Below are 23,595 nucleotides of genomic sequence, written 5' to 3'. Positions count from 1 at the left end.
TATGCATTGACTTTGCAGATCCATAGGAGGGGTACATATTTATGATTGCCATTGATGCACATTCCAAATGGCCTGAGCTGGTCCTAAGGAAGGCAGTCAACAACTGTGGAACAAACCATCAAAAAGCTTGATGAGATTTTTTACCAGTTTGGGAAACCAGAACAAATCGTGAGTGACAACGGCCTACAATTCACAATTCAGGAGCTTGAGGAACATCTAACAATGAGTGGTATCCAACACATACAATCAGCACCTTACCACTGATGCACGAATGGTTTAGCCGAATGGTTTATCCAGCCTTTGAAGTAAGCACTGAAAATCTCCAAGGGCCAAGGTTCATTAAATCACCGTCTAGACAGTTTCTTGGCAATGTTTTCAACACCACAACTACTCAAGAATCCCCCAGCTTTATACTACTGAAGAGGAAGCTGAAACTTGATCTACTTTTACCGTAGGAGACGTCCGAGATAATAGAACGCAATAAAGCAGTCGCAAATCTTAAGAGAAGGTAATTCCAAAAGACGCTTGTTTCGACAAGAACACATTTTGGCACACAGCTACAGCGAGAAGTGGGTTCCTGCAACTGTATTAGCTCAAACTGGTCCTGTCTCCAGTACAATACAAACTGAAGGTGAGCTAGTGTGGAGGGGGACACACAGATCAATTGTCAGCTACACATGTATGCCAAAACTATTTCAGAGTGAATCGCCAGATCGTGTGACTGTGACTTCTTGTCAATCAGCAGAAACCAAGATTGCCAAAAAACAACACCTTGCTGCTGCAAAAGTCTTCCTTCTGTAAGAGACTATAATGCTTTCCAGGGTAGAGACATCCTCTGAAGATCCGGAGAGTACCTCTATATCAAAAACAACCAAATCCCTGAAGTGCGTATGCAATCAGTGCGGAATAGACGCCCACAAGATCGTCTTTCCTATTTATTGTATTATCACGGTGTTATGATTGCCCTTGTATATATTTTTTAATGACTCTATAAAAGTTCATGGTTACTTGTTGTTATAGGACCTTCGAAGGGGGAGGGATGGTATATATTTGGAGTTGTTGTCTTGTTGCATGCTCATTTTAAGAATCTAGTCAGGTGTCTAGTTCACAACATCATTGGCTGCTTCGCAGGCTTTGCCTCAGTCTAGATCAAACCTTTGTGCAGTTAGAAGTCTTACAACACCAGGTTAAAGTCCAACAGGTTTGTTTCAAACACGAGCTTTCGGAGCACGGCTCCTTCTTCAGGTGAATGGAAAGGCTTGTTCCAGAAATGTTTATATAGACACAGTCAGAGATGCCCCGGAGCATCTCTGACTGTGTCTATATAAACATTTCTGGAACAAGCCTTTCCATTCACCTGAAGAAGGAGCCGTGCTCCGAAAGCTCGTGTTTGAAACAAACCTGTTGGACTTTAACCTGGTGTTGTAAGACTTCTTACTGTGCTCACCCCAGTCCAACGCCGGCATCTCCACATCATTGTGCAGTTAACAGCTATTCAATAAACCTGCGTTTTTATTAGCATTCAACCCCACGTGCTACAATTTCACGTTTGTTTGTCCTGAGAGGGCAGAATATAACATAAATGGCAGACATTCAAATCCATTACTATTTCTATAATCCACAACATATTTTATGCTCCCAAATTTAAACATGGAGCCTGATCTGCAGTGCCTATTTATAGTATGAACATAGTGCTGTAAATATAATTGCTGCAACATACCATTTGCTGAACAATATAGCTATTTAGTAAAATTAAATGTACTAACTTAAGACTAATTACCTAAATTAGAATGTTTCACGTTTATTAAAAGTTTGAACTCAATCAATTGAAATTTTAAAGATCCATTTGAAGTCCATCATTAAATTACTGGATTAAAAGCATTTTTGAATCCAAGCCAGTGAGTTTCTCCAGAGTTACAGGCCATCCAAAATGTTTCATGTAAAGACACTCAGAAAATCTAATGAAATGGAAAACTTCAACTATTATTTCAGTGTGTTTAAAATGCAACTGCTCATACCATAAGATTAATTCTGCTTCCTTGTGTTTGCATAAGTTGTAAGTACTGCTCGTGATTCACTTTTACTATGCAATAAAAAGCTCGTATTTACTACCTTCTTTTGACTTCCTCCTTAATGTATCATAACCCAACGGAAAGACTAATTGAGCAACGTGCTCATTGGCATTTCCTTGGTTTACGTGAATAAGGGCAAATTATTTACTCAAAATAAAATTCAGCTCCGTGAACTACTGTACTACTCGCTGGGTGAAAAGCAAAAATTCAATGGTTTGGCACTGCATCGCTCATCTCAAGTCTCAACACCTACGATAAACGTGTGCTGTCAGTTCAAGGTTTCTCAATCATCCAATTGGGGCTTCTTCATTTGAAGGCCCCTTCAGATTTGGAGTAACTACCTCTCCGGGACCATGGAGCTTCAGCCCTCCCTCCACCTACAATGCCATGATTGCCCCCCCCCCCTCCCAATTCCTCAGGGTGTCCCCAACAATCCCACCCTCGGGAGCTCCGAGACTTTTTTTAAAAAAATAATTTTTATTGAAAAATTTTGTATTTATATAACAACAACGAACCGCAATAAAATACCAACAATAACAATAATGATAACAGTCATAGACATTTGGCCATCCTCAATGAACAACAAAACATATTAACAACTTAAATTAACACAATATTAAATTAAATAACCATAGAAAAAAATAGAAACAATACAGAACACCCTCCTTTCCCCCTCCGGTTGCTGCTGTTATTGACCAAGATACCTATCTTTGAGCCAGAAAGTCCAGAAAAGGCTGCCACCGTTTATAGAACCCTTGTACTGATCCTCTCAGGGCAAATTTGACCCTCTCCAATTTTATAAATCCCGCAATGTCACTGATCCAGGTCTCCACACTTGGGGGCCTCGCATATTTCCACTGCGTCAAGATCCTCCGCCGGGCTACTGGGGACGCAAAGGCCAGAACACCGGCCTCTTTCGCCTCCTGCACTCCCGGCTCCGCCGCAACTCCAAAAATCGCGAGTCCCCAACCTGGTTTGACCCTGGATCCAACCACCCTCGGCGCCCTCCCCGCCACCCCCTTCCAGAATTCTTCCAGTGCCGGGCATGCCCAGAACATGTGGGCATGATTCGCTGGACTCCCCGAACACCTGGTGCACCTGTCCTCATCCCCAAAGAACCTACTAATCCGAGTCACAGACATATGGGCCCGATGCAGCACCTTAAATTGGATGAGACTAAGCCTCGCACAGGAAGAGGAACAGTTGACTCTCTCCAAGGCATCCGCCCAAGTCCCATCCTCTATCTGCTCCCCTAGTTCCCCCTCCCATTTAGCCTTCAGCTCCTCCACTGACGACTCCTCCACCTCCTGCATTACCTTACAAATGTCAGACACCTTCCCCTCTCCGACCCACACCCCCGAAAGTACTCTGTCCATCGCCCCCCGCGAGGGCAGCAAAGGAAATTCCTCCACCTGTCGCCCAGCAAACGCCTTTACCTGCAAGTATCTGAACATGTTCCCTTGGGGGAGCCCAAATTTATCTTCCAGTACCCCCAGGCCCGCAAACCTCCCGCCAATAAACAGGTCCCTCAATTTACTGATGCCCACCCTTTGCCACCCCCTAAATCCCCCATCAGTGTTCCCCAGGATGAACCGATGATTTCCACCTAATGGAGCCTCCATCGAGCCCCTTGTTTCCCCCCTATGCCGTCTCCACTGTCCCCAGATTCTTAGGGTCGCCGCCACCACCGGGCTCGTGGTATACCTCTTAGGAGAGAGCGGCAACGGCGCCGTTACCAGGGCACCCAGGCTCGTACCTCTACAAGACGCCATCTCCATTCTTTTCCACGCCGCCCCCCCCCCCCCCCCCCCATCACCCATTTACGCACCATTGACACATTGGCCGCCCAATAGTACCCCAAAAGGTTGGGCAGCGCCAGCCCGCCTCTATCCCTCCCTCGCTCCAGGAAAACCCTCTTCACTCTCGGAGTCCCATGTGCCCACACGAAGCTCAAAACACTGCTAGTCACCCTCCTAAAGAAGGCCCTGGGGATGAAGATGGGCAGGCACTGAAAGAGGAACAAGAACCTCGGCAGCACCGTCATTTTGACGGACTGCACCCTCCCCGCCAGCGACAATGGCAGCATGTCCCACCTCTTGAACTCCTCCTCCATCTGATCCACAAGCCTGGTGAAATTATGCTTTTGAAGAGTCCCCCAGTCCCTGGCCACCTGCACCCCCAGGTACCTAAAACTCTCCCCTGCCCTCCTAAGCGGGAGCCTACCAATTCCCTCCTCCTGGTCCCCAGGGTGCACCAGAAGCACCTCGTTCTTGCCTAAATTTAGTTTATAGCCTGAAAAGGTCCCAAACTCAGCTAGCAGCTCCATCACCCCCGGCATCCCTCCCACCGGGTCCGCCACATACAGTAGCGGGTCATCGGCATACAACGACACCCTATGTCCCCCCCCCCCCCCCCCCCCCCCACACCAAACCCCTCCACCTCCCTGAATCCCTCAACGCCATCGCCAACGGTTCGATTGCCAATGCAAACAAGGGGGACAGGGGGCAACCCTGCCTGGTCCCTCGGTAAAGCCGGAAGTACTCCGACCTCCTCCCATTCGTGGCCACACACGCCATCGGGGCCTCATATAGCAGCCTCACCCATCTAGTAAACCCTTCACCAAATCCAAACCTCCCCAACACCTCCCATAAGTACCTCCACTCCACTCTATCGAAGGCCTTCTCCGCATCCAGCGCCACCACTATCTCTGCCTCACCCTCAATCGCCGGCATCATGATGACATTCAACAACCTCCGCACATTCGTGTTCTGCTGCCTTCCCTTAACAAAACCTGTCTGGTCCTCGTGTACAACCCCTGGCACACAGTCCTCTATCCTGGCGGCCAGGATCTTTGCCAGCACCTTGGCATCCACATTAAGGAGAGATATGGGCCTGTATGAACCACACTGCCGGGGGTCCTTGTCCCTCTTTAAGATTAAAGAAATCAACGCCCGCGACATCGTCGGGGGCAAAGTCCCCCCTTCCCAAGCCTCATTAAGTGTCCGCACCAGCAAGGGGCCCACTAGGTCCACAAACTTTTTATAAAACTCCACCGGGAACCCATCCGGCCCCGGCGCCTTCCCTGACTGCATCTGCCCAATCCCCTTAACCAGCTCCTCCAGCTCAATCGGCGCCCCCAACCCCTCCACCCGCACCTTCGGTAAAGATAGCCCGTCGAGAAACCTCTCCATTCCCCTCCTCTCCACCGTTGACTCCGACCGGTACAGTTCCCCGTAAAAGTCCTTGAAGACCTCATTCACCTCTACCCCCTTCCGCACCACATTCCCACTCTTATCTCTCACTCCAGCAATTTCGCTAGCCGCATCCCGCTTGCGGAGCTGATGAGCCAGCATCCTACTTGCCTTTTCACCATGTTCATACACTGCCCCTTGTGCCTTCCTCCACTGTGCTTCCGCCTTTCTAGTGGTCAGCAAATCAAATTTAGCCTGTAGACTGCGCCTCTCCCCCAACAATCCCTCCTCTGGTGCCTCCGCGTACCTCCTATCTACCGCCAGCATCTTCCCCACCAGTCTATCCCTCTCCCTGTGTGCCCGGATGGATATCAGCTCCCCACGAATCACTGCCTTCAAGGCTTCCCAGATCATCCCCACCCGGACCTCCCCCATATCATTCACCTCGAGGTACCCCTCAATACTTGCCCGGACCCTCCTGCACACCTCCTCCTCCGCCAACAACCCCACATCCAACCGCCACAACGGGCACTGGTCCCGCACCTCCACCATCTCCAACTCCATCCAATGCGGAGCGTGGTCGGAGATTGCAATGGCCGAATATTCGGCCTCCTCCACTCTCGGAATCAGTCCCCTACTCACCACGAAGAAGTCTATCCGAGAATAAACCCTATGTACATGGGAGAAGAAAGAGTACTCCCATGCCCTCGTCCTCACAAACCTCCATGGGTCCACCCCTCCCATCTGGTCCATAAACCCCCTCAGTACCTTGGCCGCCGCCGGCCTCCTACCCGTCCTTGAACTGGACCAATCCAGTGAAGGATCCAACACCGTATTGAAGTCCCCCCCCCATAATCAGACCTCCCACCTCTAGATCCGGGACACGTCCCAGCATACGCCTCATAAAGCCCGCATCATCCCAATTTGGGGCATACACACTAGCAAGTACCACCTTCTCTCCCTGTAGCCTGCCCCTTACCATAACAAACCAACCCCCCTAGTTCGAGTCAAGCTTCTCCGTCCGCACGAAGGCCCACGACTCCTCCGGGTAATCAAAATAATAATGCCGCTCCAAATAAGTTACCCACAAGCGCGCAGGCTGCAACATTCCAAACTTTATTTTCTTCTCATAAGAGCACCTCCTTCGTCCGATTAAACCCGGACCGCCGCTTAGCCACCTCCGCACTCCAATCCTGGTAGATCCGTACTACCCCATTCTCCCAACTGCTGCTCTTCACCCTCTTGGCCCAGCGCAGCACACACTCCCGATCACTGAACAAAGTGGAACCTCACCAGCACCGCACGCGGGGGTTCATTCTCCTTAGGCCTCCTGGCCAGTACTCTGTGTGCTCCCTCCAGCTCCAGGGGCAGATGGAAAGATCCTGCCCCCACTAGCGAGTTCAGCATCGTGGCCACGTAGGTTGTCAGATCCGACCCCTCCAGCCCCTCCGCAAGGCCCAAGATCCTCAGATTCTTCCGCCTTATGCGGTGATCAAACTCCTCGAAGCAGTCTTGCCACTTCTTATGGAGTGCCTCGTGCCCCACCATCTTACTCACGAGGACCACGGCCTCCTCCTCTCGTTCAGCGGCCTGCGCCTGCAACGCCTGGATGGCAGCACCCTGGGTCGTCTGAATCTCCGAAAGCTTTTATTCGTTTCCTGCAGAGAGCTCAGCACCTCAGCCTTAAAATCTGCAAAACAGCGCAGGAGAGCAGCTTGCTGCTCCTGCGCCCACAACCTCCACTCCTCTGGTGCTCCACCGGCCGCCATCTTGGAATCCTTTCCCCGTTTTTTCTGGGGAGCTGCTGCCGTTTTTTCCCCCTTTCCACTCCGAGTTCGAGTCATGAAATGTGGAGAAAATTGATCACCACACCTTCTCCCACCGGGAGACATCGAAAAAATTCCGTTTTGGGCTCTAAAAAGAGCCGAAAAGTCCGTTTGAATCGGGAGCTCCCAAATGTGCGGCTTCCTACGTCATCACCGCCACCGGAAGTCCCGGGAGCTCCGAGACTTTAAGAACAATCCCGAGACTTACTTTCAGGCAGAGTGCTTCAGTACCTCTTCTGGCCACTGCAGCACTGTGCCTGGAGGGATTGAAGAGCTACCGGCTAATCAAATTGGCTGACCGCGCTCAAAGGCGTGACTTCCTTCCAAGGGCGGACAGAAGTTCTACCCACTGCCAATCAATGCGCAACTGAGCATTACATTTTTTTTAAAATTTAGAGTACCCAATTAATTTTTTCCAATTAAGAGGCAATTTAGTGCGGCAATCCACCTAGCCTGAACATCTTTGGGTTATGGGGCGAAACCCACGCAAACATGGGGAGAATGTGCAAACTCCACAGACAGTGAGCCAGAGCTGGGATTGTACCTGGGACCTCAGCGCCATGAGGCAGCAATGCTAACCACTGCACCATCGTGCTGCCCTGAACTGAGCATTAAATGGCAGTGGACTTCTGAGAGTAATCAGGAGTATGTTACATGCAGACTCACCATTCTAAAAATTCTACACTCGGGCAGCACGGTGGCACAGTGGTTAGCACTGCTGCCTCACCGCGCAAGGGACCCGAATTCAATTCCGGCCTCGAGTGACTGTATGATGTTTGCACGTTCTCCACGTATTTGCGTGGGTTTCCTTCAGGTGTTCTGGTTTCCTTTCCCTTCGGTTCCAAATGGTTAGGTAGAGTATTGGGCTATAGGGATAGCATGGGGGCATGGGCCAAGGTACGGTGTTCTTTCTAAGAGTCAGTCCAGACCTGATGGGCTGAATAGCCTCCTTCTGCACTCTAGGGATTCTAAGAAACAGTCCATGGTCATATACAGCAAGACTTGGACAACATTCAGGCTTGGGTTGATAAGCGACAAGTAATATTTGTGCTGCAAATGTGCTCACGCCAACGAGAGAGAATCTCACTACGCCCCTCAGACATTCAACTGAATTACTATAATTGAATCTTCCACTATCACCATTCCTGGGGGTTTCCATTGACCAGAAACAGAACTGGGCCAGCCATATAAATACTGTGGCTCAAGAGCAGGTCTGAGGCTTGGAATTCTCCAGTAAGTAACTCATCTCCTGACTCCCCAAAGCCTGTTCATCATCTTCAAGGCACATGTCAGGATCATGATGCAATCCTCTCCACTTGTCTGGATGAATGGAGCTTCCATGACACTCAAGAAGCTCAATTCCAGCCAGGACAAAGTAGCCCACCTGATCCGACACCCCATCCGCCACATTAAATATTTAGTCTCTCCAACCACCGATGCACAGTTGACAGTGTTTACCATATACAAAATGGACTGCAGCAACTCCTTGGGTAGCATTATCCAAATCCACGATGCTTACCATCTAAAAGGACAAGGGGGACAAGCCATCTAAAAGGACAAGCCCCATCTGGGGCTGGTTTAGCACATTGGGCTAAACAGCTGACTTGTCATACAGAACAAGGCCAGCAGTGCGGGTTTAATTCCCGTACCGGCCTCCCCGAACAGGCACCACAAAGTGGCGACTAGGGGCTTTTCACAGAAACTTCATTGAAGTCTACTTGTGACAATAAGCGATTATTATTTACTTGGAACTATATTGCTGCTCCTTCATGGTCATTGGATCAAAATCCTGGAACTCCCTTCTTAACAGCACAATGGGTGTAGATGCACAGATGGACAACAGTGCTTCAAGTAGATGGTTCACGACCACCTACTCAAGGGCAATGTGGGATGGGAAACAAATGCTGGTCTTGCCAACAAAACCCACATCCCATGAAATAATTTTGTAAATAGGTTATTAGAAAAGCAAAATTTGAGCATGTACCAATTAACTAAACTAGGAACTATAGCTCGCAGTTTGAATATTTGTGGTGCTCAATGACAACCTTTAAATTACTCAACTTAAAGTTGCAGTCTTATAACATTAAGTACAATTTAGCATGTCCTACCTGGAGGTTGTTGGGGCCATGAGTACTGTTGCCAATCTTGAAGGACATATGTAAACCGAATAGCTACACTTATCGGGGGCAAAGGTGTCAGAGGGCATCCCTAGAAAATAAAAAGATACCTCCAATAGGGCTAAGTAAACAGATTAGTTTGAGTTAAAATCATTCACGATTTTATTTCACATAAAAATCACTGGTTAAGAAAAGATTTTAAAAGGATGTAAAAATAAAGTGGAAGCAGTATGTCAATTACATAAAACAAGGATTCTCTGCCTCTGCGACACCTGTAATTCATAATATGGAAAGATGTGTCATTTGAAACATGGAAGTCTGGCAATATCTGGTCTGAGAGAAACATGAGAGAATACAGGGCAAGATCCCACAAAGGGTTAATAGCAGCTGCAAAGAGCAGGATTATAAAATGCAGATTCCTTCTCCCAAACAAACAAAACAGGATTTTTGTATGAAGCTAAAAACAATGGCTCACACCTTCATTGAAAGTAACTATCTTAGAAAGCATCTGGAAAAGCATGGATGAGGGTTTCACTTGAGTTAGGTGATAAATGTAAGCCTTTCAGGTTATAACCAAGTGGATTTTAGCATACACCTAAAAGCAATGTTTCACACCTTCATTGAAATTAACTATCTTAGTAAGCAGCAGAAAAGGAAAGGATGAGGTTCAGTTGAATTTGGTGACAATTCTAGGTGTGAAATTCTGCTAACACCAAGTAAATTAAAGAAAACTGGAGACTATCAGTCAACGAGAAACATAATTTAAAGCTAAAATCAAAGTCAAAATTATGAGCTGGGAACACAATTGGAAAATAAAACTATAGAAATTACAGGAACCAAACCAAAATTCACACCTCTATTGAAATCAAAGCATTTTTGAATATCACAAAGGAACTTTGAACATCACAAAGGAAACAATGTAATCAGAGACCTGAGAGGTGAGGTCATGTCAAAATGAATACTTAGTTGTATTAAAATGTTTAGATACAAGATACTTTTTACAATCAAAGTGAAATAATAGTTACTTTACAATAAGGTCATAAAAACCTAATAACTGTTAGAAAGAGAATATAAACCCAGAGACCAGAGCAGGAACTACCAGAATCAGAACTCAGAGAGAAGGAACAAGAGAAGCAAGCAGAGTCAGCTTACAGCCAGCTCGGTCATGGGAAAGATAAGACATAGCAGCCGAGCTAAAACAGTTAATACATCGAAGGAAGACTAGAATTTAAAGAGGAGGCAGAGTCAGCTCAGAGTCAGTCAGCAGAGTCAGCTCGCACAGTTCGGTACATGGGAAAGATAGGACATAGCAACCGAGCTAACCAGCGAATACATCTAAAGAAGACCAGACTTTAAACAAGATTGATTGTCAAGTTGGGCCTGAAGGTCCCTTCAACCAACCAGAAGGATCCAGAAGCAAGATCTTTTTACCTTTCTGTAAAGAAAGTGATTGCAGCTTTTAAAAGAAAAAATATAATTATAAAATAGCTTAATTTAACCTGAAACAGTGGTTATTCCCAAGTCTACTTTATTTTCTTAGCAATGCAGGACCCAGGATCGATGCTACTAAGTGGTAAGTAGATTAAATCTTCCGTGAAGGTATGGGTTATACCGGGGGATAACTTGAAAATGTAGTTTGACCTGAATAGCACCCACCGAAGCCTGCATCGGAGTCAGGGAGTGTTGAGAGTTGGATGAGTGAATGAGTTAGGTGGAGGGTGAAAGGAGGAGTGCCTATGTTTTTCTAACTTTTTTACCCTGTAGAAATTAGTTCCTACTCTACAACAGAGGAATAGACTAGCTGTTGGTGTGTATCTGGTAAGTGGTTAAAGTCTAAAATAGTATACAAATTGGTGGCAAGGTTATTAAAAAAAAATGGGAAAATAATGAATTGAATAAAATAATTAAGTCAATAATTAAACACATTACGGAGAGCAGAACAGGTATTTTGCTCACTTCACAAAAGATTATGTGTCACGGCTGCAGCATATTGGAGCTCCTGGATGCCCTTGCAATCCAGACAAACACAGAATCATTATGGCACATGATGGGCCATTTGGCCCATCATGTCTGCACCAGCACTCCAAACGAACATCATGACTTAGTGCTATTTTCTTTCCTTTTCCCCATACCCTTTCGCAATAATTATCTAATGCTTTCTTGAATGTCTTTATTGAACCTGTATCCACACTTCCAGGCATTCTATATCCAAACCACTCAGTGTGTAATAAAACATTTTCTCACATCGCATTTGCTTCTTGCGCATATCACTTTAAATCTATGCCTTCTCGTTCTTAATCCGATTACACATCTGCAGTATGTTTTTACAACTTGAGGAGCTTCAGTTCAGAGTCACTGAACTGGAAGCTGAGCTGCAGACACTGTAATGCATCAGAGAGAGAGCAATTTACTTGGACACTTTGTACAAGGAGGTGGTCCCACCCCTTAGGATAGGATCTTCTGATTTGGTCAGTGGTCAGGGATAGGAGGGTGTGACTGCAAGTGAGGCAGGTAAGGGGACCCAGAGGGCAGGAGTGTAAGAGCCTCAGCCTTTACAGTTATCAGACAAGTTTGAGGTTCCTTCAGCTAGTTTGGATGAGAGTGGGGCTGCAGGGTGGGTGAGCTGGCTTGCCATGGCACCGTGGTAGAGGAAGCCATTTAAGTGAGGGGATCAAAAGGAATGTAGTGGAAGAAGGGGACAGTATAGAGAGGATGATTGACACTGTTCTCTGTAGCAAAGAGTAAGGGTCAGGAAGGCTGTGGTTGCCTACCCGGTTCTGGCATTTGGGATAATTGCTCAGGGCTTGCAGTCAGTGAAGGAGGATGCAGTTGCTGGTTCCATATCAGTACCAATGACATACACAGGAGAGGGAAAGAGATTCAGCATAGCCAGAGGAATTGGGCACCAAATTAAGCAGAACCTCAAAAGTTCTCTGGATTAATACCTGAGCACAAACAAACTGGCAGAGGACAAATAAGATTAGAGAAATGAATGCATGGCTCAAAAATTGGTGGAAATGGGTTGTGGCCTGTGGGGAACTGCCACCAGTACTGGGGAACGTGGGGGCTGTACCATTGGGACAGTCTCCACCTCGTCAATGCTGGGACCAGTGTTTGAGCGAGCCACATAATTAGGGAAGTGGAGAGGATTTTAAACTAAATAGTGGGGGCAAGGAATCAAATTTGGGAAGATGTGGTAAATCAAAGAGTAAAGACAAGGCACGAGAGAAATGTATTAATATGGGAAATAATAAACAGACCATGACACGCATACAAATCAAAGAGTAAATCTGCACACAAGGCTACAAGTTACAATAATAATATTCTTTATTGTCACAAGCAGGCTTACATTAACCCTGCAATGAAGTTATTGTGAAAAACCCATAGTCGCCACATTCCGGCGCCTGTTTGGTTACACAGAGGGAGAATTCAGAATGTCCAAATTACCTAACAGCACGTCTTACGGGACTTGTGGGAGGAAACCAGAGCACCCGGAGGAAACCCACGCAGCCACGCTGAGAACGTGCAGACTCCGCAGAGATTGTGACCCAAGCCGGGATCAACCCCATGTCCCTGGCGATGTGAAGCAACAGTGTTAACCACTGTGCTAATAGCCGCTAAGAGAAAAAAAACGTCTCATCTCTGTCTTAAAATAGCGACCCCTAGTTCTAGATTCTCCCAAAAGAGGAAACCTCCATTCCATACCACACTGTCAAGAACCCTCAGGATCTTACACTTTTCAATCAAGTTGACTCTTATTCTTCTCAATTCCAGTAAATACACACCTATCCTGTCTAACTTTCTTCATAAGAAAAACCTCCCATTCGAGGTATTAGTCTAGTAAACCTTCTTTTAATTTCTTCCAAAGCATTTAAATCCTTCCTTAAATATGGAGACCAACAGTACACAGTAATCCAGATGTCGGCTCTCCAATGCCCCAGAAGCATAACTTTAAACTCCCCTTGCAATAAACAATAGCATTCAATTAACCTTCTTAATTACTTGCTATACCTAAAGACTAACCCTTTGTGATACATGCACTAGGTCACACAGATCCCTCTGCAAACTCACCGTTTTGATATTATGCTTTTTATTAACTACAATGCATTCTTCCAAATCTGGCCTCTGCACAACACTTCTCCCTTTCCCCATCGTTAAAGTTTGCCTCAGAGGTGGGGGAAGAAACGCAGTCAGGGAGATTGTTAGGCCATAAAGTGATTTAAACATAGAATCATAGAAAAATAACAGTACAGAAAAGGCCCTTCGGCCCACCGAGTCTGCACTGCCACATGAAAGATACCTGATCTGCCAATCCTAATCCCATTTGCCAGCATGTCGCCCATGGTCTCGAATGTTAATGTGTTCCAAGTGTTCATCCTTTTTAAAGGATGTGAGGCAATTCGCCTCTACCACCCTCCCAGGCAGTGCATTCCAAACTGTCACCATCCTTTGGGTAAAAATGTTTTTCCTCAAATCCCCCCTGAACCTCCCACCCTTCACCTTGAACTTCTTTTGTCTCGTAACCGACCCTTCAACTAAGGGGAACGGCTGTTCCCTATCCACCCTTTCCATGCCCTTCGTATTCCTGTACACATCGATCATGTCGCCGCTTAGTCTTCCCTGCTCCAGCGAAAACAACCCAAACCTATCCAACCTCTTTTCATAACTAAAATGTCCCATCCCAGGCAACGTCCTGGTGAAACGCCTCTGCATCCCCTCCAGTGCAATCACATCCTTCCTGTAATGTAGTGACCAGAACTGCACACAGTATTCCAGCTGTGGTCTCACGAATGTTCGATATACCTCCAACATGACTTCCTTGCTTTTATAATGTATGCCACGATTGATAAAGGCAAGTGTACCATATGCCTTTTTCATCACATTTTTATCCTGTCGTTCTGCCTTCAGAGATCTATTTACAAACACGCCACGGTCTCTTTGTTCCTCACGACTTCCCAGTGTCGTGCCATTCATTCATTTCCTTATCAAATTGCTCTTTCCAAAAAGTGGAACACCTCACACTTTTCTGGGTTAAATTCCATCTGCCACTTTTCTGACTATTTGACCATCCCGTCTATATTTTCCTGTAACCCAAGACTCTCAGCCTCACTGTTAATCACCCAGCCTATCTTTGTGTCTTCCTCAAATTTATTGATCCTACCCCCGCATAGCTATCTAAGTAATTTATATAAATGATGAATAATAGGTGACCGAGCATGGATCCCTGTGGTACACCATGGACACTGGCTTCCAGTCACTAAAGCAGCCGTCTGTCCTCACCCTCAATTTCCTACAGCTCAGCCAGCTTTGAATCCACCTTATCAAGTTCCCCTGTATCCCAATCATTTTCTTTCTTTATAAGTCTCCCATTTGGGACCTTGTCAAATGCTTTGCTGAAATCCATGTAAACTACATCAACTACAGTACCCTCATCTACACACTTAAGACACATGCTCAAAAAGTTCAATCAAATTTATTAGGTATGATCTCCCTCTGACAAAGCAAGGCTGACTATTCCTGATCAAACCTTGCCTCTCCAAGTGGAGATAGCTTCTCTCCTTCAGAATTTTCTCCATTAGTTTCCCCATCACTGACGTTAGACTCACTGGCCTGTAGTTCCCTGACTTACCCCGACAGCCTTCTAAAATAGTGGGACCATATTCGCGGTTCTCCAGTCCTCTAGCACCTCTCCCGCGGCCAGAGAAGAATATAAAATTTGGATCAGGGCTCCTGCAATCTCCTCCCTCCTCACCTCCCATAATCATATCCCCTCTTTGCTCTCGTAATTGCTTTCTTAAGCACCTCCCTGCACTTTCAGTACTCCACTAATGCTGCTGTTGATTTGCTCTCCTAGTACTTATTAAAGCCTCTCACTTCCTTCTCATTGTATCCTGAATATCTCAGGTCATCCATAGTTCTCTGGGCGTGTTACTCCTTCCTATTACCCGAGAGGGCCCCCCACTGCTCTTCAGTAGATCCCCCCCCCCCCCCCCCCCCCCCCCCCATCAGTAACATGTTTCAATCTACTTTGGTCAGATCCTGCCTCATTTTACTAAAGTCTGCTCTCCTCCAATCCAAGACCTTTTTCTGCAATTTGTTTATTTCCTTGTCCGTGACAAACTTAAATTGCACCATCATTAAAATGCTCCCTCACCATCACATCAACCAGCTGTCCGGCTTCAATCCCCAGAATTAGGTCCAGCACTGCACCATCCCTTGTTGAACCCTCCACTTGTTGAGCTAAAAAGTGCTCTTGCATACATTTTACGAGCTCTACTCCTGAACACAATGACTATACCAAACATAACATTCACAATTACTGAAATAGAACAAAATTTTACAATTCTTTCTGACGCTTAAATTAACTTGCATTTCCAAAGAAAAAATACAAATGTTTCTATCCAAAAGCAGTTTCCCTCTTGAAGACAGAAAACACCTAAATGGCAGCCCTGGAAGCTAAGGCACCAGATTTGTTTGGAGATTTTGTCATCTGGTACTGGAACAAGTAAGTGCCACAGATCTCTGGCAGTCACTTGAACGCAATTAATAATACCCTTCAGGTGCAGTAATATGAATCACCTGGATAACCATACAGGAATTTTGCTGCATTGACGTACAAATTATGCCAAAGGACCAGCACCCTCTTTTCATGTCCATTGGACACATTTTTAGGCACTAAATCCAGAAATGCCACTTGGCTATTTAGTTTTAAATGCATTGCAATAGGAAGAATCACAAAGCCATGTTAAGGTACCAAAACAATCTAGCAAGATACTAGGCATAAAAAAAGCTTTAAGTTTAGATGAGAGATCAGAGAATCTGAGGTGCTTCTTTCTAGAAAAGTGACTAAAAGAATTAGAGGTGTTCAAAATGATATGGAATTTTAACTATGGTTATTGTTGAAAATGGGAAAAGCTAATTCAACTATCAGCAAGTCTCTAATTAAAATCATTACATTTAGAATCATACTAAAACAAACATGCGGCTGTTGACATAAACAACATCCTAACAGGATCAGTAGACGCATAATCCATATAGTCTTTAGAAGGGAAATGGGAAAAAGACAAAAGAAAATGTGGAAAGGTTGGGGCATGGAACCAATCGGATTGTCTTTTCAGAGAACCAGTAAGGACACAATGGGCCAAATAGCCTCCTTCTGTGCTGTGGAATTCTATAATTGTCTGCAATCAATGTTCCTTGTAAAGTGTGCACATGTACCTGAACCTAGAAGGTCCTGCGCAGACTGCCCACATATTGCCCTTTGGATAATGCACGGAAACGATCAAGCCATGCACAGTATAAAGAAGTTAGAGGAAAAACTGATTGCAATTAAATTCAGTGAAGTTCAAGATGCCAATTAAAAAGCATTTCTAAAAAGTACTTACAATCTTCGATTTAAATATATCCAGTAGGCCAGATAGATGATTATATTGGTTTGGCACTTTCCGAAGATGAATCATTTCAAAATCTGTCCGAACACCAGGGCCTTCGCATGCACCCACGTACATCCTCCTTGACTTTTGTTGGATTTGCACAAACAAGGTCACCTGACTAATTTAAAATACACAAATTCAAGATTACAATGCTCCGCAGACAAGTTACATGAAGTCACACTTTTAAAATAAATCAATATTATCGACACCCCATCTCCCCCACGCCAGTAAATCATTGAAATCAGCTGATGTGGTGAGAACATCCCCCTTCCGGCCCTCGTATTGCGATTAGAAAGCCCATAGAAAATAAATTTTGTTCAATCGGGTGTATCAGGGGTTTTAAACGGTGATTTGAATAATAACTGCCGCTGAGCAAGAAATTTTGCTCTTTGAAAAATAATGTTGTATGTATATACAGTACATTTGTTAAATGTCACCATTAAGATTAATTACTAGATTCTTTAGACTAAGGGAGGATCTCGCCAGTGGGATCTTCCAATCCGACCAACGGCAAACCTCTACCGTGGGTTTCCTGGCGGTGGGGGGTGGATTCAATGGGAAATTCCACTGACAGTGGCAAGGCCAGAAGATCTCACCACCAGACGACAGCAGTCTGCCTCCCGCTGCGCAATATGGCACCGGCCGCACGCAGATCTGGCCTGCCAAATAGTGTCCCCCTTTGGCCAGGCTTGCCACCCCCCGGACCACCCCCCACCAATGCCCCTGCCCAAGCACCCCCTGCTAGCGGACCCCCCCCCCCCCCCCCACACACACACACACACCCACCCACCCCCCTCTCCCGACTGTGGCGGGGCTGGACTCAGTCCGCAGCCGCCACGCCGGGTTCCTGAAGAAAAAATTGCATGAGCGCCCCATACTGTTGGGAACTCAGCCCATCAGGGGCGAACCTCAGGTGACATCCTGAGGCCGTCCATACGCATGCATTTTGGAGGTGGCAGAGCATCGCAAATGCGGCGCCCGCCCCCCCCCTTTCAGCGTCAATGGGATTTCTCCAGCCGATCGCCGAACAAGAGTTCGCCATTGGAGGCCGTCGAATCCCGCCCATTGTTTTTTTTATTTTTAATATTATTTAACAGCATTCTATGATTACAAAAAAAATTTTTTCAGGGCAGATTCAGTTGGCCAGAAAATTGTACTAAATACAGTGCCATTAAAAATCCAGTAACAGTTCCGGTTGCGGCTATGCGGAGCTAAGCCGCACGTTCGGCAGCTCCCGCTATTTAGGGACTTTTGGGCCGTTTCGAGGGCCCCAAACGGCGCTGTTTCTACGCTTCCCGGTGGGGGAAGGTGCCTGGAAGAACTTGCCCCACACTATATGGTGCTCACCCGGAGTGGGAAGAAGAAAAAGGCTGCAGTAACTCCCCCAAAAAAACGGGGGAAGAAAAACAAAATGGCGGCCAGCGCTCCCGCTATTTAGGGACTTTTGGGCCGTTTCGAGGGCCCCAAACGGCGCTGTTTCTACGCATCCCGGTGGGGGAAGGTGCCTGGAAGAACTTGCTCCACACTATATGGTGAAAAAGGCTGCAGTAACTCCCCCAAAAAAACGGGGGAAGAAAAAGAAAATGGCGGCCGGTGCAACACCCGAGGACTGGTGGAAGTGGGCGCAGGAGCAACAGGCCTCGCTCCTGCGTTGTTTTGCTGAGCTGAAGGCTGAGCTGCTGGACTCCATGAATGCAACTACGACCAAGCTGCTTGGGACCCAGGCGGCCCAGGAGGAGTCTATTCGGGAGTTGCAGCGGCAGGCCATTGAAAGAGAGGAGGAGGCCGTGGTCCTCGTGGGGAAAGTGGAGTTGCACGAGGCACTTCATAAAAAGTGGCAGGACCGCTTGGAGGAGCTGGACGTTCGCACGAGGCGAAAGAATCTGAGGATCCTGGGCCTGGCGGAGGGGCTGGAGGGGTCGGATCTCCCGGCGTATGTGACCACGATGTTGAGCTCGCTGATGGGAGCGGGGTCCTTCCATTTACCCCTGGAGCTCGAGGGAGCGCACAGAGTGATGGCCAGGAGGCCCAAGGCAGGTGAGCCCCCGAGGGCGGTGCTGGTGCGGTTCCACCGATTCAGTGACCGGGAGTGTGTGCTGCGCTGGGCCAAGAAAGAGAGGAGCAGTAAATGGGAGAATTCAGTAGTGAGGATCTACCAGAACTGGAGTGCGGAGGTGGCTAAGCGGCAGGCCGGGTTCAACCGGATGAAGGCGGTGCTTCATGCTCAGCAGGTCAGGTTTGGAATGCTGCAGCCTGCGCGCCTGTGGGTGACATACAAGGACCGGCACCATTACTTCGAGTCCCCGGAGGAGGCGTGGGCCTTTGTACAGGCGGAGAAGCTGGACTCGAACTAGGGCCTGGGGACATACTTTGGCCGGCGTTGTTTCCGCTGTGGCTGTTATGTTCCAACTGTTTCAACTTTTTTAACTTCAACATGTGTGTTATGTATGCTGGTTTTCTGTTTGCTCTGTTTACGGGTGGGTTTGTTTGTTGCGCATGGTTGTGGGTTAGGTGGGGAGTGTTGGGGGTTGGTGTTCTATATGTTCTCTTCTGTACGGGGCTGAGGATTAAGGGGAAACTGGATTTTGGGGAACTGCGTCAGAAGGGTGGGGTGTGGCAGTGTGAAAGCGCGGGCTTGCCTCTGGTTTCCCACGCTGCGGGGCGGGAGGGTGGAGCTTGCGGTGGGGGCGGGGCCTCTACGGGTCATCTTTCACGCGCTGCAGCAATGCCAAGGAGGTGTGGCAAGAGGGGGACGACCCCATGCCGGGAGGGGATAGGTTTTGGCGGGAGCTGCCAGGGTCAGCAGAAGTCAGCTGACTCACGGAAGTACCATGGAGGATGCGTCGCGGCTAGGAGGGGTCCTAGCCTTGGGGGGGGGGGGGTACCGGGTTGCTGCTGGAACGACTAGGAAGGAGCCGATGGGGGCCGGGGGGGGGAAAGAGGAGAGGCGCTATCGCCATGGAGAACGGGTCGAGCGGGGTGTGCTGGCCTGGGGCGAACATCAGCCAAGCTATGGCTAGTCGGCGGGGGAGGGGGGTGGGTTCCCCTCTGATCCGGCTGATTACCTGGAACGTGAGGGGGCTGAACGGGCCGGTTAAGAGAACCAGGGTTTTCTCCCATCTAAGGTGGTTGAAGGCGGACGTGGCTATGCTCCAGGAGACCCACCTGAAGGTGGCGGACCAGGTCCGTCTGAGGAAGGGGTGGGTGGGGCAGGTTTATCATTCAGGATTGGACACGAAGAACCGGGGGTTGGCGATTCTAGTGGGGAAGAGGGTGGCGTTTGAGGCGGCGTCGGACGAGGGGGGCAGATATATCATGGTGAGGGGTAGGCTGCAGGGAGAGAAGATGGTGCTGGTGAACGTATATGCCCCGAATTGGGATAATGCTGGCTTCATGAGGAGATTGTTGGGCCGCATCCCGGACCTGGAGGCAGGGGGCCTGATCATGGGGGGAGATTTTAACACAGTGCTGGATCCCACACTGGACCGGTCCAGTTCAAGGATGGGTAGGAGACCGGCAGCGGCCAAAGTGCTGAGGGGATACATGGACCAGATGGGAGGGGTGGATACCTGGAGGTTTGGGAGACCGAGAGCACGGGAGTATTCCTTTTTCTCGCACGTCCATAGGGTTCATTCCAGGATAGACTTTTTTGTCCTGAGCAGGGGATTGCTTCCAAGGGTGCAGGATGCCGAGTACTCGGCCATAGCGATTTCGGACCATGCCCCGCACTGGGTTGATCTGGAGGTGGGAGAGGCGCGGGACCAGCGCCCGCTGTGGCGTCTGGATGTGGGGATGCTGGCGGAGGAGGTGGTGTGTAAGAGGGTTCGGAGAAGCATTGAGGGGTATCTGGATACCAATGATACGGGGGAGGTCCAGGTGGGGATGGTCTGGGAGGCTCTGAAAGCAGTGATCCGGGGGGAGCTGATCTCCATCCGGGCCCACAGGGAAAGGAGGGAGAGGAAGGAGAGGGAGAGACTGGTGGGAGAGCTTCTGGAGGTGGACAGGAGAGATGCGGAGGCACCGGAGGAAGGGTTGCTGGGAGAACGGCGCAGGTTGCAGGCCAATTTTGACTTGTTGACCACCAGAAAGCTGGAGACACAGTGGAGGAGGGCGCAGGATATGAGTATGGAGAGAAGGCGAGCAGGATGTTGGCGCATCAGCTCCATAGGCGAGATGCGGCTAGGGAAATTGGGGGAGTGAAGGATGGGGGTGGAAATGTAGTGCAGAAGGGGACAGAAGTAAACGGGGTCTTTAGGGACTTTAACGAGGGATTGTACCTCGGAGGTCGGAACCTCCGAGGGGGAGAGAGGGGATGGAGAGCTTCATGAATAGGCTATGTTTCCCAAGGGTTCATGAGAGGCTGGTAGAGGGGCTGGGGGCGCCGATAGAGTTGGAGGAGCTAGTCAGGGGGATCGGGCAAATGCAGTCAGGTAAGGCCCTGGGGCCGGACGGGTTCTCGGCAGAATTTTACAAAAAATATGCGGACCTGGTGGGTCCCCTGCTGGTGCGAACTTTCAATGAGGCGTAGGAGGGGGGGGCTTTGCCCCCGACGATGTCGCGGGCACTGATCTCTTTGATTCTAAAACGGGATAAGGACCCCTTGCAGTGCGGATCATATAGGCCTATCTCGCTCCTTAACGTAGACGCTAAGTTGCTGGCGAAGATCCTGGCTACCAGGATAGAGGATTGTGTGCCAGAGGTAATTCATGAAGATCAGACAGGATTTGTCAAGGGGCGGCAGCTCAACACGAATGTGCGGAGACTGCTCAAAGTTATCATGATGCCGGAAGTGGAGGGGGAGGCGGAGATAGTGGTGGCGCTGGGCGCAGAGAAAGCGTTTGATAGAGTTGATTGGGGGTTCCTGTGGGAGGTGCTGGAGAGGTTTGGATTTGGGGAGGGATTCATCAAATGGGTGAGGCTGCTTTACGCGGCGCCGATGGCGAGTGTAGTCACAAATGGAAGGAGATCGGAGTATTTTAGGCTCTATCGTGGGACCAGGCAGGGGTCCCCCTGTCACCCCTGCTCTTTGCACTGGCGATTGAACCGCTGGCCATGGCGTTGAGGGAGTCAGGGAAATGGAGGGGTCTGGTGCGGGGTGGGGAGGAGCACCGGGTATCGCTGTATGCGGACGACCTGCTGTTATATGTGGCGGACCCAGAGGGGGGAATGCCGGGGGTGATGGAGCTGTTAGCGGAATTTGGGAGCTTCTCGGGCTATAAGCTAAACTTAGGAAAGAGCGAGGTATTTGTAGTGCACCCGGGAGATCAGGAGGAGGGAATTGGGAGGCTCCCCTTCAGGAGGACAGTGAAGAGTTTTAGGTACCTGGGGGTGCAGGTGGCCAGGAGTTGGGGGGCTCTTCATAAGCTTAACTTCACCAGACTAGTGGAACAGATGGAGGAGGAATTTAAAAGGCGGGACACGGTGCCGCTATCGCTGGCGGGCAGAGTGCAATCCGTCAAAATACCGGTTCTCCCGAGGTTCTTGTTCCTCTTGCAGTGCTTGCCCATCTTTATCCCTAGGGCCTTTTTTAAAAGGGTGACCAGCAGCATCATGGGATTTGTTTGGGCGCATGGCACCCCGAGGGTGAAGAGGGTCTTCTTGGAGCGGAGTAGAGATGGGGGGGGGCTGGCGTTGCCCAACCTCTCGGGGTACTACTGGGCGGCCAACGTGTCGATGGTGCGTAAGTGGGTGATGGAGGGGGAGGGGGCAGCATGGAAATGGATGGAGAGAGCGTCATAGAACATAGGACAATACAGCGCAGTACAGGCCCTTTGGCCCTCAATGTTGCACCGACATGGAAAAAAAACTAAAGGCCATCTAACCTACACTATGCCCTTATCATCCATATGCTTATCCAATAAACTTTTAAATGCCCTCAATGTTGGCGAGTTCACTACTGTTGCAGGTAGGGCATTCCACGGCCTCACCACTCTTTGCGTAAAAAACCCACTTCTGACCTCTGTCCTATATCTATTACCCCTCAATTTAAGGCTATGTCCCCTCGTGATAGCCACCTCCATCCGCGGGAGAAGGCTCTCGCTGTCCACCCTATCTAACCCTCTGATCATTTTGTATGCCTCTATTAGGTCACCTCTTAACCTTCTTCTCTCTAACGAAAACAACCTCAAGTCCATCAGCCTTTCCTCATAAGATTTTCCCTCCATACCAGGCAACATCTTGGTAAATCTCCTCTGCACCCGTTCCAAAGCTTCCACGTCCTTCCTATAATGAGGCGACCAGAACTGTACGCAATACTCCAAATGCGGCCGTACTAGAGTTTTGTACAACTGCAACATGACCTCATGGCTCCGGAACTCAATCCCTCTACCAATAAAGGCCATCACACCATAGGCCTTCTTCACAACCCTATCAACCTGGGTGGCAACTTTCAGGGATCTATGTACATGGACACCGAGATCCCTCTGCTCATCCACTCTACCAAGAATTTTACCATTAGCCAAATATTCTGCATTCCTGTTATTCTTTCCAAAGTGAATCACCTCACACTTCTCCACATTAAACTCCATTTGCCACCTCTCAGCCCAGCTCTGCAGCTTATCTATGTCCCTCTGTAACCTGCAACATCCTTCCGCACTGTCTACAACTCCACCGACTTTAGTGTCGTCTGCAAATTTACTTACCCATCCTTCTGCTCCCTCCTCTAGGTCATTTATAAAAATGACAAACAGCAACGGCCCCAGAACAGATCCTTGTGGTACGCCACTCGTAACTGAACTCCATTCTGAACATTTCCCATCAACCACCACTCTCTGTTTTCTTTCAACTAGCCAATTTCTGATCCACATCTCTAAATCACCCTCAATCCCCAGCCTCCGTATTTTCTGCAATAGCCGACCGTGGGGAACCTTATCAAACGCTTTACTGAAATCCATATACACCACATCAACTGCTTTACCCTCGTCCACCTGTTCAGTCACCTTCTCAAAGAACTCGAT

At 48.4% G+C, this 23,595-nt stretch overlaps 1 protein-coding gene across 6 annotated transcripts in view; it reads right to left on the bottom strand.

The window, feature by feature from the left end:
* rab3gap1 (RAB3 GTPase activating protein subunit 1) overlaps nucleotides 1-23,595 on the bottom strand; it is a 108,281-nt gene that overhangs the window by 70,778 nt on the left and 13,908 nt on the right. For all 6 annotated transcript variants that reach the window (XM_038789893.1, XM_038789897.1, XM_038789894.1 and 3 more), the window contains exons 7-8: nucleotides 16,592-16,757; nucleotides 9,198-9,297 (exon numbers count right to left, since the gene is read on the bottom strand). In XM_038789893.1, the coding sequence (XP_038645821.1) occupies nucleotides 9,198-9,297; nucleotides 16,592-16,757 (266 nt within the window). The remainder of the gene's footprint in view (nucleotides 1-9,197; nucleotides 9,298-16,591; nucleotides 16,758-23,595) is intronic.

This window comes from Scyliorhinus canicula, chromosome 2 (genome assembly GCF_902713615.1).
Source record: "Scyliorhinus canicula chromosome 2, sScyCan1.1, whole genome shotgun sequence".
NCBI lineage: Eukaryota > Metazoa > Chordata > Chondrichthyes > Carcharhiniformes > Scyliorhinidae > Scyliorhinus > Scyliorhinus canicula.
This window is presented reverse-complemented; position numbering and strand designations above follow the sequence as displayed.